Here is a 13,557-nt window from a genome sequence, read left to right as displayed (position 1 = left end):
ATTCAATCCATGTTTACTTATATAAACCTAAATCACTAGTGTCTCAAAGGGCTGCACAAACCACAACACAAACCACAACGACATCCTCGGTAGAGCCCACATAAGGGCAAGGAAAACTCCCCCCAGTGGGACGTCAGTGACAGTGACAATGATGACTATGAGAAACCTTGGAGAGGACCGCATATGTGGGCAACCCCCTCCCCCCTAGGGAACCGAAAGCAATGGATGTCGAGCGGGTCTAACATGATACTGTGAAAGTTTAATCCATAGTGGATCCAGCACAACCGTGAGAGTCCAGTCCAAAGTGCATCCAACACAGTAGCGAGAGTCCCTTCCATAGTGGAGCCAACAGGAAACCATCCCAAGCGGAGGCGGATCAGCAGCGCAGAGATTTCCCCAGTCGATACACAGGCGACATACATACATATATATATATGTTTGTATACATATATATATGTATATATATATATATATATACAAATATGTATACATATTTATTGCATAAACATCTATAAATATATTTGATATATAATCAAAATAATATATGTTGATATGTATAAATAATATATTCTGTATATTTACATATATGTAATTATATATTTTTAAGATGTATTTAATTAATTAATTAATTTAAATAGCTCCCCCTTTTAGAGCAGTTGATCTGCCGTCTCTTTTCTGCCCCCCCTCTGCGTGGAGAGGTTATTAAGTGACTACAGATGAGGCGCTAGCTTTTCAAAGTCGGGGTGGACCACTCAACTGTGCATCAGTTGGGGACATCTTTGCGCCGCTGACCTGTCTCCACTCAAGATGATCCCCTGCTGGCCCCACTATGGACTAGACTCTCACACCATTAACTAGATCCACTCGAAGTCCATTGCACCGGTTGCCCAGGGTGGGGGTCCCCAACATCTGTTAGGTTCAAACACTGATGACATCTATTAAACAGACAAGAAACAATGAATCATGCAGAGACAGAGTTCAATTTGGCTCATGAGGAGAAGGCATGGAGCTGCACACTTAGTCACAGTCTCGCCATACCCTCTAAGGTTCAGCCCTCGCATCCCTCTATCTATTCAGGAGTTCCCCAGTCAACATCACTGAGGCCGCCTCTAAAAGGAGTGGTCACATATATCATGCAAAGCAGGTCCAGTACGCACAAAACGTGACAAAGTAAGCTGTGGGGCTTGTGATTTGGCCTTGTCTCTGCTTCGTCTGCGTGCTGTCGTCTTATCTGCGTTGAGGTCCTTGAATTCCTTGGTTGTTAGCGGGCTAAAACAAAGATAACATCTGAGGCTTAGGCCACCCCTCAGACAAGAAGTATTGTCCTTGCACAGATAGGAAAAGTACAGCTTGAGCACAATAGCTAATAACTATAGCAATGGACTTTAAGCATATTAAAGTTGTGTGATAACTTACACATAATTATTTTAACAACATCTGTGGTCACCTCCAAGGTTTCTCATTGTATCCCATTGGGTTGAGTTTTTTCTTGCCCTGATATGGGATCTGAGGATGTCGTTGTGGCTTGTGCAGCTGTTTGAGACACTTGTGATTAAGGGCTATATAAATAAACGTAGATTGATTGTTTGATAAGATACTACACTGGAATATTTCAAAAATTATAAATAGACTACTGTGTCATCCATCCATTTTCTACCACTTGTCCCTTTTTTGGGTCGCGGGGTGTCGCTGGAGCCTCTCTCAGCTGCTTCGGGCGGTAGGCGGGGTACACCCTGGACAAGTCGCCACGTCATCGCAGGGCCAACACAGATAGATAGACAACATTCACACACTAGGGCCAATTTAGTGTTGCCAATCAACTTATCCCCAGGTGCATGTCTTTGCAGGTGGGAAGAAGCCAGAGTACCCAGAGGGAACCCACGCAGTCACGGGGGGGATATGCAAACTCTACACAGAAAGATCCCGAGCCCAGGATTGAACCCAAGATGTCAGGCTTACCACTGACAGTTTGTCCGTGTTTTAGTTTTTCCTCTGTGTGTGTTTAGTATTTCCTGTCAAGCGCTCCTGTTTTTTCCCCTGTGCGCTGTTTTCCCCTCAGCTGCGCTTGATCGGCACCTGACCCCACCTGGTGTCAATCAGCCCGCTCCTATTTGTACCTGCTTTGTTCCTCCAGTCAGGGCTGGATTATTGTCGTTGCCACATGTCGCTATTGTCGTTGCTACCTGTCGTGTCGTGTCGTGTCGTATCTTTGCAGCGTAGCGGTAAGCTATATTTTCATTAGATGTTTGTAGCTTACGTTGCCAGCAACTTGAGGGTTGCAGGTTCGATCCCCGCTTCTGCCATCCTAGTCACTGCTGTTGTGTCCTTGGGCAAGACACTTTACCCACCTGCTCCCAGTGCCACCCACATTGGTTTATATGTAACTTAGATTTTGGGTTTCACTATGTAAAGTGCTTTGAGTCACTAGAGAAAAAGCGCTATATAAATATAATTCACTTCACTTCACTGTTTTTTGTTCCCTGCTTCCAGTTTGTCTTTATACAACACGTAACGACTTCTGTTCCCGGTTCTGTTAATGCTAGCCTCCCTTTGATTGATTGATTGATTGATTGATACTTTTATTAGTAGATTGCACAGTTCAGTACATATTCCGTACAATTGACCACTAAATGGTAACACCCAAATAAGTTTTTCAACTTGTTTAAGTCGGGGTCCACGTTAATCAATTCATGGTACAAATATATACTATCAACATAATACAGTCATCACACAGGTTAATCATCATAGTATGTACATTGAATTATTTACATTATCTACAATCCGGGGGGTGGGATGAGGAGCTTTGGTTGATATCAGTACTTCAGTCATCAACAATTGCATCAACAGAGAAATGTGGACATTGAAACAGTGTAGGTCTTACTTAGTAGGATATGTACAGCCAGCAGAGAACATAGTGAGTTCAGATAGCATAAGAACAAGTATATACATTAGAAGTACATTTGAGTTGTTTATAATCCGGGGAGATGGGATGTGAATGGAGGAGGGTATTAGTAAAGTGTTGAAGTTGCCTGGAGGTGTTGTTTTAGAGCGGTTTTGAAGGAATATAGAGATGCACTTACTTTTATACCTGTTGGGAGTGCATTCCACATTGATGTGGCATAGAAAGAGAATGACTTAAGACCTTTGTTAGATCGAAATCTGGGTTTAACGTGGTTTGTGGAGCTCCCCTTGGTGTTGTGGTTATGGCGGTCATTTACGTTAAGGAAGTAATTTGACATGTACTTCGGTATCAAGGAGGTGTAGCAGATTTTATAGACTAGGCTCAGTGCAAGTTGTTTTACTCTGTCCTCCACCCTGCTAAGCCGTATTTGTTTTTGCTAGCTTCCATGCTAAGCTCCTTTTATTTTCTAGCTCCCATGCTAGCTTTCTTAGTTGGTTATCGGCCTCGTGCGCGCTATTTGTTTGTACCCTTTTGTTTGGTTTTGTTCTAGTATTTCAATTAAATCACGTTTTCTCACTCCATGCCTGCCTCCATCCCTGCTTCTTGGGGTTAGTCAACAACTAACTTTGACAGAATAATCCATCCCGGACTGGAGAAACAAAGCAGGTATGAGTGGGCTGATTGACACCAGGTGTGGCCAGGTGCCAATCAGCCAGAGCTGAGGGGAAAACAGCGCACAGGGAAAAAAACAGGAAACAGACAAAATAAGAGCGCTTGACAGGAAAAACTAAACCCACACAGAGGAAAAACTAAAACACAAACAAACTGTCAGTGGCAAGCCTGACACAGGACCGCTCAGGACCTTCGTATTGTGAGGCAGATGCACTATCCCCTCTTCCATCGTGCTGCCATCCAAAGCAAAGCAAAAAACAGCAAGATATAACCTACAAATAAAGGAAAAAAAACATGCCACATGTAATTCATTTTGTGTTTTATTTACAAGATGTAATATACTTAAATGTGCTCTGTGCATATAGCCAGCTCCATAAAAGTGACAGGTGCATGCAGCCCATTTCCATCTTGTTATACTTTAGTGTCTGCAAAGGGATGACCCTCTGTGGAGTAGAAAGTACATCAATAATGTACACACACGCACGCACACACACACACCCACACCCACCCACAGGCTCATACATATGAATGATGTAATGCTGCAAATCCACCAATGGTTGGGCGTGTACGTCTCCGATTGCCGCCTTGCACCATGTGCTCACACATATACCCAGCGATGGAAGGATGAGGGGATAAATCCATATTTATTTGCAAGAAAAAGCTACACAAGAGTGAGTATTCAAAGAAATGTCGTGACTGCGGATATATATGTCATGTAGAAGCTAGGAGAAAGAGCCGGTTAGATTGTTCTGAAGGAGCCGAGCATCCTTTTCTCTTGTTCGCTGTCCTCAAGGCAGTGTGTAACCGGTGCGTAAAGTTGGTACCAATCGGGCGTGTCTGTGGACCCAACCTCTAATGTGTGTGCGTGGGATGTGCTTTATTTTATAGCAGCTTCAAAAAAAAAAAAAAAAAAAAAAAAAGACCTCAATAAGTCCAATCGAGGCACCAGAAAAAGAAAAAAGGCAGAGTAGACCCGAGCAGACAATGCGGTTGTTTCTTCTTTAAATGCTGAAAGAAGAGGACTTAAACATGTTGGAATTTGTTTAAAGCTCCATTTATCATTGTTTTTCTGCATTTTTTCCCCCTCCAAACCGGCGATTAGATTTTTACCACAAAAAAAAGATGAAATTCCCAATAGAAACCCCAAGAAAACAAGTGAACTGGGACCCAGAACAAGGTCAGTATTATTTTTAAACATTCAATATTTTATTTAAATGACGTATGTTATAGTTTACGGGCATATTTTCAACACAATAAGCGTGCACGTAATGCCCAATTGTTGTTGCTTTTTTTCTTTTTTTACTTAATGCTGTGCGATTGCTATGTAAAAAAAACAACCAAATACGGGTATGTTTGAGCTATTTTGTTAATATCTTTGCCTCGTTTGTGTGCTAAAATGGGCAAAAAGGAAATATTCCAGCATTGAAGCGCAGTAATGCTAGCACAAGGAAGCAAGAGAAAGCGAAACCTGTCAAAATAAAAGCACAACAATACATTTTTGTCTGAATAAATAACAAAGTACACTTATTATATACATGAGATACTAATTGATTTTCATAACTATTGTAATATCGAATGCTAAATTATTATACGACTCGTTAAGACGCTTATTAGAAAGTTTTTTTTTTCTTAAAACCGGAAACAGTAGTATTTGTTATGTAGCTTTGCGAGAGCTGCACGGTGAGCCAGCTGGCCAGTTAAACGCCTGCAACCTGCCTTATTCCTCAGGGAATAACGTGCAAAACCTCTCAAATGTGTCCTCATATACATATTTATATATATTATATTTTATATTTCTGGTATATAACATCACCAACAGTAGTTTTTTTCTGCAGCCAAAATGGATAAGATGCTCTTATGAGGATCAGCTTTCAGCCTATGAGAGATAATATCTGATAAAAACATTGCTTTCCACTTAGGCTTTATTTAATTTGTGAAAATCAATAGGAGGCAGTGCTTTGAATTTTACATGGTTGCATCTACGTCAGTGGTTCTCAAAATTTTTCAGTGATGTACCCCCTGAACATTTTTTTATATTCAAGTACCCCCTAATTAGAGCATAGTATTTTTGGTTATAAAACATAGATAAAGAAGTAAAATACAGCACTATGTCATGAGTTTCTTATTTATTAAATTGTATAACAGTGTAAAATATTGCTCATTTGTAGTGGTCTTTCTTGAACTATTTGGAAAAAAAGATATAAAAATAACCAAAAACTTGTTGAAAAATAAACAAGTGATTCTATTATAAATAAATATTTCTACACATAGAAGTCATCATCAACTTAAAGTGTCCTCTTTGGGGATTGTAATAAAGATCCATCTGGATTCATGAACTTAATTCTAAACATTTCTTCACAAAAAAAAAATCTTTAACATCAATATTTATGGAACATGTCCACAAAAAAAACAAGCTGTCAACACTGAATATTGCATTGTTGCATTTCTTTTCACAGTTTATGAACTTACATTTATATTTTGTTGAAATACCATTCAATAAATATATTTATAAAGGATTTTTGAATTGTTGCTATTTTTAGAATATTTTCCAAAAAATCTCACGTACCCCTTGGCATACCTTCAAGTACCCCCAGGGGTACGCGTACCCCCATTTGAGAACCCCTGATCTACTACATGTCAATATTAATGCGAAGTCAGAAGAGGGCTAAAATGTGGAATAATCTGTTTCAATTCAGGTTTATTTTTGTCTCAAAACAAATTTCCACATAGGAAGTCATGAAAATGGAATAAAATCTGTTCCACGGTCAAGCTGTTGCTACCACAAAACATTTGAACTGTTTACAGTAACATTTAAACACTCTTAACAGCCATACAAGTGTAAAAATAAGTCAACCCAAATATTTTTTTCAGCAGCTATTATTGACAGTGGCAGTGAAATACTCCTAAAGAGCAACCCGTGGCTCTTTAGTGCCATCCTAGTGGCTTTTTAAAAAAAGGATTGAAAATGGAAAAAAATTGGGGGATTTTTTTTTTTTTGTTTTAATATATTTTTTTGTTTGAGGACCTTCCTAATTGTTAGAGAGCCCACTATTTCATATGTTTATGTGTACGCTTCACTGATGAGAGTATTTGGCGAACACCGTTTTGTCCTACTAATTTTGGCGGTTCTTGAACTCACCATAGTGTGGACTGTGAAGCAACAGTTTGTTTACATGTAAAATTGACCACTCCTTCTTCGTCTCATTTTGTCCACCAAATGTTTCATGCTGTGCGTGAATGCAACAAAGGTGAGCTTTGTTGATGCATTTTGATTTGTTGGAGTGCTAATCAGGCATATTTGGTCAGTACATGACTGCAAGCTAATCAATGCTAACATGCTATTTAGGCTAGCTGTATGTACATATTGCATCATTATGCCTCATTTGTAGCTATATTTGAGTCAATTTAATATCCTTTACTTTTATCCTCTTTGAACATAATTTAGTTTTGCATGTCCCATGACATTATCTGTATATATTGGCTACGTTTCTGCTAGTTATTTGTGTGCCGTGTTGTTCTGGACCACAGCAAACTTTAATTAGCTTGCCAAAGATTGTAATACATCTATTAAAAGAAGAGAGCCTGCTGTTTCCTTTAAGTTGGACACACACATCCATACTTTTTGCCATTAAAAGCCAGTAATTTACAAGAGTTATCTCACCTTCCTGGTAGCCTCTGATTAACTAATGCTTTCTAATGTTGTACAAATGTGTAGAATAAATATTATATTTCAACATTTCTGTCAATGAAGATTTGCGTCAGCCTGCGACACATAGTCATTTTGATAGTAGGCAATTATAGCTAATATAGACACTTATGTCATATGTTGCCTTCATTATAAGACTTATATAGGGCTTTTTGTTTTTTGCATCTCCAGACATATTAATTTTTTTTTATTTTTGGCTCTTTCAACGTTTTGGGTTGCCGACCCCTGTGCTAGCCAGTCAACTCGTGGCCATTGTTAGCAGCTAACTGTAGCAGTTACATGGAAACTTGTAGCGAGTGCTGGAAGCTAATATCAGCGGTGGCTCTCATAGTAATCCATCGAACGCAATATTCAGTCAACTTAAAACTAATGTTAGCAGCAAACATTAACAGTTGCAATAAAACTAGGCTGACCATATTCTGAAATCCCAAAAAGAGGACATATATAAGCGTGCCAAGGGTGAAAATGTGCCAATGATACTTGAACTTGCTTTATAAATAATATATTTATTTAAATAAAGCCTTTTTTTCCTCCTCTGTTGACAGTAGTGTTAGCTCTAGGTATTTTAAAAGTGGGGTCCCATCGACCCCATCAAGTCATAAAAAAGGGGTCTCACAGTAAATTTTTGGGGTCCCACTTTTTTGTAAGCGTTTTGAAAACAAATGATAAACGTATGCATTATCCGGTTATATCTCACATTCTATAACATTGGTTCTCAACCTTTTTTCAGTGATGTACCCCCTGTGAACATTTTTTTAATTCAAGTACCCCCTAATCAGAGCAAAGTATTTTTGGTCGAAAAAAAGAGATAAAGAAGTAAAATACAGCACTATGATATCAGTTTCTCATTTATTAAATAGAATAACAGTGCAAAATATTGCTCATTTGTAGTGGTCTTTCTTGAACTATTTGGAAAAAAAGGTACAAAAATTACTAAAAACTTGTTGAAAAATAAACAAGTGATTCAATTATAAATAAGGATAACTACACATAGAAGTAATCATCGACTTAAAGTGCCCTCTTTGGGGATCTTAATAGAGATCCATCTGGATTCATGAACTTGACTCTAAAAATTTCTTCACAAAAAAAAAAATCTTTAACATCAATATTTATGGAACATGTCCACAAAAAATCTAGCTGTCAACACTGAATATTGCATCGTTGTTTTTTCACAGTTTATGAACTTACATTCATATTTTGTTGAAGTATCATTCAATAAATATATTTATAAAGGATTTTTGAATTGATGCTATTTTTAGAATATTTTCCAAAAAGCTCAAGTACCCCTTGGCATACCTTCAAGTACCCCCAGGGGTACGCGTACCCCCATTTGAGAACCACTGCTCTATATTGTATTTTGGATAAAGGTTGTCATAAACGTTACTTAATTCATTAAAAGAAATAATATAAAAAGAAGACAACTTTGTATGCATATGTAAATGGATTCAGTTATAAACATTCATTCACTTTCTTCTTTCCTTCATGGATCTAAACTTTACCGCTGCTGGTAGTTTTGTTTTTGTTTTTATTTAACAAGTTGTAGGTGTATTTATTTCAGTATAAAAGTGTAAAAAGTGTTTTGCTCGGGTCATGAAATGATGATAATGGTTTGCCAAGGAGTACACACGTTTTACATTTAACGCTTAAATCTCTGGAGTCTACATACACTTCAGATCTATTCCTCATTTCAAAATGTTTTTTTTTTTTTTAATATCGTTTTTGTTTGTCTGTTTGTTTTCAGCCCTTTGTTGTCAAACAAAACTATGTTTTTTCATGGAAAACACACAAAATATGCAAAATCTTCCACCAAAAATATTTTTCAAAGTGGAATATTTGATGTGACGTAATCGGGGTTGAGGTGTGGGGGGGTAGCGGGGGATGTATATTGCAGCATCCCGGAAGAGTCAGTGTTGCAAGGGGTTCTGGGTATTGGTTCTGTTGTGTTTATTTTGTGTTACGGTGCGGATGTTCTTCCGAAATGTATTTGTAATTCTTGTTTGGTGTTGATTCACAGTGTGGCACATATTTGTAACAGTGTTCAAGTTGTTTATACGGCCACCCTCAGTGTGACCTGTATGGCTGTTGATCAAGTATGTCTTGATTGACACTCCATCTATAATCCAGCTCTATCGCTTTCTCTGTCTCTGCCCCTCCCTCACGAATGTTGCTGCGTTCGCACACCTTCACAATTTGTTATGTATTTAACACCTCCTTATCCCTGAACGTACATTGAAAATGCAGGCAACCTTAACTCAAAATGCTGGACATTTGAGGCCTTTAAGAAACTCCACCCAGACAGCCCGGACAGCCCTGCAAAAGAGGACATGTTCGGGGAAAAGAGGACGTATGGTCAGTCTAGACTAGTGTTCGCGGTTTCGGATTGGACATGGGTCGAGAGCTAGTTGGAAACCTTTGTCGCCTTGTTGGATCTGTTCCAAAATGCAATATGTATTACTGTATTTTTCGGACTACAAGTCGCGTTTTTTTTTTTGTAGTTTGGTGAGACTTGGCCAAACCATAAAAAAAATAAAAAATAAAAATAAAAATATATATTTTTTTCTATTTCTTATTTTTTTTGGTTTGGCCGGGTCTCACCCCCCGCTGGACTGTGGAGAAGACTGCGACTTATAGTCCGAAAAATACGGTATTTGTTGCTATTTTATTTATTTATTTATCTATTTTTGCCAACGTCTCGCCAATTAGCTAAAGTTAGTGGAAACAATGCTGACTAACATTGCTGAAATTACCAGATCCCTTCCTGCATACTTACGGAAGTTCAGTGTGCTGCTTCAATCCTATTCATATTTCAGAACATTGTTATTTATTCCATATTTCATAAATAGCTTCCAAAAAACAGTGCAATTTGGGATGGGAGAGGATTGAAAAATACAATCACTTAGCTGTAAGTGATTCAGTCATCCAGCAAGGATGAATATAACAAGATTCATACCGTAATTGCTTGGAGGAGTGTACGAGATACTTCCTGGATGTCCTTGACTCATCCCGCTGTGTGTGTGTGTGTGTGTGTGTGTGTGTGTGTGTGTGTGTGTGTGTGTGTTTGTATTTCTACCCTACTTGAGACATCAAAGTACCTTCCATATGAGGACCGGTGGACATAAATCATGGTCCCAGTACGGGAAAAAAACATTGCATCTAATAGAGAATGTCTCATTTGCCCCCCTGGTGGTGAAGTCTATCAAAATTAGGTTGCCCCCAAAAAGGAGGGATATTTTTAAATTGACTGTTTGTCGCTTTTAAAAGTGCTCCCCCTCTGGTCATTAAAAAACAATTACCAACGAAAACTTTAAAAAAAAGAAAAATTAAACTAGCAGTTTTTTTCTCACAATGTGGCGACTTTTTTCTCATAAAATTGGGAACAATTTCTCATATTCTTTCTGTTTCTGTACTATTGCAATATTTTCTCGGAAAATTATTACTTTGTTCATGCAAAATGGTGACTTTTGTCATGTAAAATTTTGACTTTTATCACACAATATTGTTGTTGTTCTTGTAAAACAGTGACATATTGTGAGTAAAATTATGACTTTTGTCATAATTTTGCGGCGTAAAACTCCAACTGTTTTATTGCCAACCTTTTGAAATTTTCTTATAAAATTGTGACTTTTGTCGACTCTTTTCATAAAATTGCCTACATTTTAAGCATTTCTTGTAAAATTGCGACTGGTATATTGGTAAAATTCCAACATTTATCATAATATTTCATAAATGTTCAGTTTTTCTTGTAAAATTGTGACCTTTTTCTTGTAAAATTGTGACCTTTTTCCTGTGAAATTCCAAGTCATTTTTCACAACAAGCTTTTTTATATTTGCATAATATGTATATATTGTTAATGTTGTAAATACAAATCTTTATATATCTAGAAAGGGTGGTCCTAAAGAGGTAGGCATTATTCGGAGGTCTCAGGAAGGCAACAAATACAAGAATGTGTGTGTGTAGGTGTGTGTGTGTGTGTGTGTGTGTGTGTGTGTGTGTGTTTGTATTTCTACCCTACTTGAGTCATCAAAGTACCTTCCATATGAGGACCGGTGGACATAAATCATGGTCCCAATACGGGAAAAAAAACTTGCATCTAATAGAGAATGTCTCATTTGCACCCCTGGTGGTGAAATCTATCAAAATTAGGTTGCCCCCAAAAAGGGGGGATATTTTTAAATTGACTGTTTGTCGCTTTTAAAAGTGCTCCCCCTCTGGTCATTAAAAAACAATTACCAACGAAAACTTTAAAAAAAAGAAAAAATAAAGTAGCAGTTTTTTTCTCACAATGTGTCGACTTTTTTCTTATAAAATTGGGAACAATTTCTCATATTCTTTCTGTTTCTGTAATATTGCAATATTTTCTCGGAAAATTATTACTTTGTCTATGCAAAATGGTGACTTTTGTCATGTAAAATTCCGACTTTTATCACACAATATTGTTGTTCTTGTAAAACAGTGACATATTGTGAGTAAAATTATGACTTTTGTCATAATTTTGCGGAGTAAAACTCAGACTGCTTTATTGCCAACTTTTTAAAGTTTTCTTATAAAATTGTGACTTTTGTCGACTCTTTTCATAAAATTGCCAACATTTTAAGCATTTCTTGTAAAATTGCGACTGGTATATTGGTAAAATTCCAACATTTATCATGATATTTCACAAATGTTCAGTTTTTCTTGTAAAGTTGTGACCTTTTTCTTGTGAAATTCCAAGTCATTTTTCACAACAAGCTTTTTTATATTTGCATAATATGTATATATTGTTAATGTTGTAAATACAAATCTTTATATATCTAGAAAGGGTGGTCCTAAAGAGGTAGGCATTATTCAGAGGTCTCAGGAAGGCAACAAATACAAGAATGTGTGTGTGTGTGTGTGTGTGTGTGTGTGTGTGTGTGTGTGTGTGTGTGTGTGTGTGTTTGTATTTCTACCCTACTTGAGACATCAAAGTACCTTAATAATAATAATAATAATAATAATAACTGCTATAGCAGCCGCAACATTAATGCTGCCACAACGACGACTCTTGCGGACCTACTGCCCTCGGTAATGGCACCGTTCCCAAAGTATGTGGGCTCTATTGATAACCTCACTAACAACTTTAACAACGCCCTGCGCGAAACCATTGATAGTATAGCACCGCTGAAGTTAAAAAAGGCTCCAAAAAGGCGTACGCCATGGTTTACTGAAGAAACTAGAGCTCAGAAATTATTATGTAGAAAGCTGGAACGCAAATGGCGCACGACTAAACTTGAGGTGCACCATCAAGCATGGAGTGATAGTTTAATAACTTATAAACGCATGCTTACCTTAGCTAAAACTAATTATTACTCAAATCTCATCCGCATTAATAAAAACGATCCAAAATTTTTGTTTAGTACAGTAGCATCGCTAACCCAACAAGGGACTCCTTCCAGTAGCTCCACCCATTCGGCAGATGACTTTATGAAGTTCTTTAATAAGAAAATTGAACTTATTAGAAAGGAGATTAAAGACAATGCGTCCCAGCTACAACGGGGTTATAGTAACACAGATACGATTGTATATACGGCGGATACTGCAAATATCCAAAATAGTTTCTCTCGTTTTGATGAAATAACATTAGAAGGATTGTTACAACGTGTAAATGGAATAAAACAAACAACATGTTTACTTGACCCACTTCCTGGGAAACTTATCAAGGAGCTTTTTGTATTATTAGGTCCATCAGTGCTAAATATTATAAACTTATCACTTTCCTCGGGCACTGTTCCCATTGCATTCAAAAAAGCGGTTATTCATCCTCTCCTTAAAAGACCTAACCTCGATCCAGACCTCATGGTAAACTACCGACCGGTGTCTCACCTTCCGTTTATTTCGAAAATCCTCGAAAAAATTGTTGCAGAGCAGCTAAATGAGCACTTAGCGTTTAACAATCTATGTGAAACCTTTCAATCCGGTTTCAGGGCAAATCACTCGACGGAGACAGCCCTCGCAAAACTGACTAATGATCTATTGCTAACGATGGACTCTGATGCGTCATCTATGTTGCTGCTCCTCGATCTTAGCGCTGCTTTCGATACCGTCGATCATAATATTTTATTAGAGCGTATCAAAATACGAATTGGTATTTCAGACACAGCCCTGTCATGGTTTAACTCTTATCTTACTGATAGGATGCAGTGCGTCTCCTATAACAGTGTGACCTCGGACTATGTTAAGGTAACGTGTGGAGTTCCCCAGGGTTCGGTCCTTGGCCCTGTACTCTTCAGCATCTACATGCTGCCGCTGGGTGACGTC

At 37.8% G+C, this 13,557-nt stretch overlaps 1 protein-coding gene across 2 annotated transcripts in view; it reads left to right on the top strand.

The window, feature by feature from the left end:
- The first annotated feature begins 4,139 nt into the window (after nt 1-4,139).
- kcnk10b (potassium channel, subfamily K, member 10b) overlaps nt 4,140-13,557 on the top strand; it is a 61,594-nt gene continuing 52,176 nt past the window's right edge. Inside the window, exon 1 of one of the 2 annotated variants that reach the window (XM_061896033.1) lies at nt 4,140-4,245. In XM_061896033.1, coding sequence (XP_061752017.1) covers nt 4,245 — 1 coding nt within the window. In that variant the 5' untranslated portion in view covers nt 4,140-4,244. Of the gene's footprint in view, nt 4,752-13,557 lie in introns of both variants that reach the window. The other variant, XM_061896032.1, reaches the window with a different exon arrangement.

This window comes from Nerophis ophidion, linkage group LG03 (genome assembly GCF_033978795.1).
Source record: "Nerophis ophidion isolate RoL-2023_Sa linkage group LG03, RoL_Noph_v1.0, whole genome shotgun sequence".
Classification (NCBI taxonomy): Eukaryota; Metazoa; Chordata; class Actinopteri; order Syngnathiformes; family Syngnathidae; genus Nerophis; species Nerophis ophidion.
Note: the sequence above shows the minus strand (reverse complement) of the source record. Positions and strands in the feature narration are given on the sequence as shown.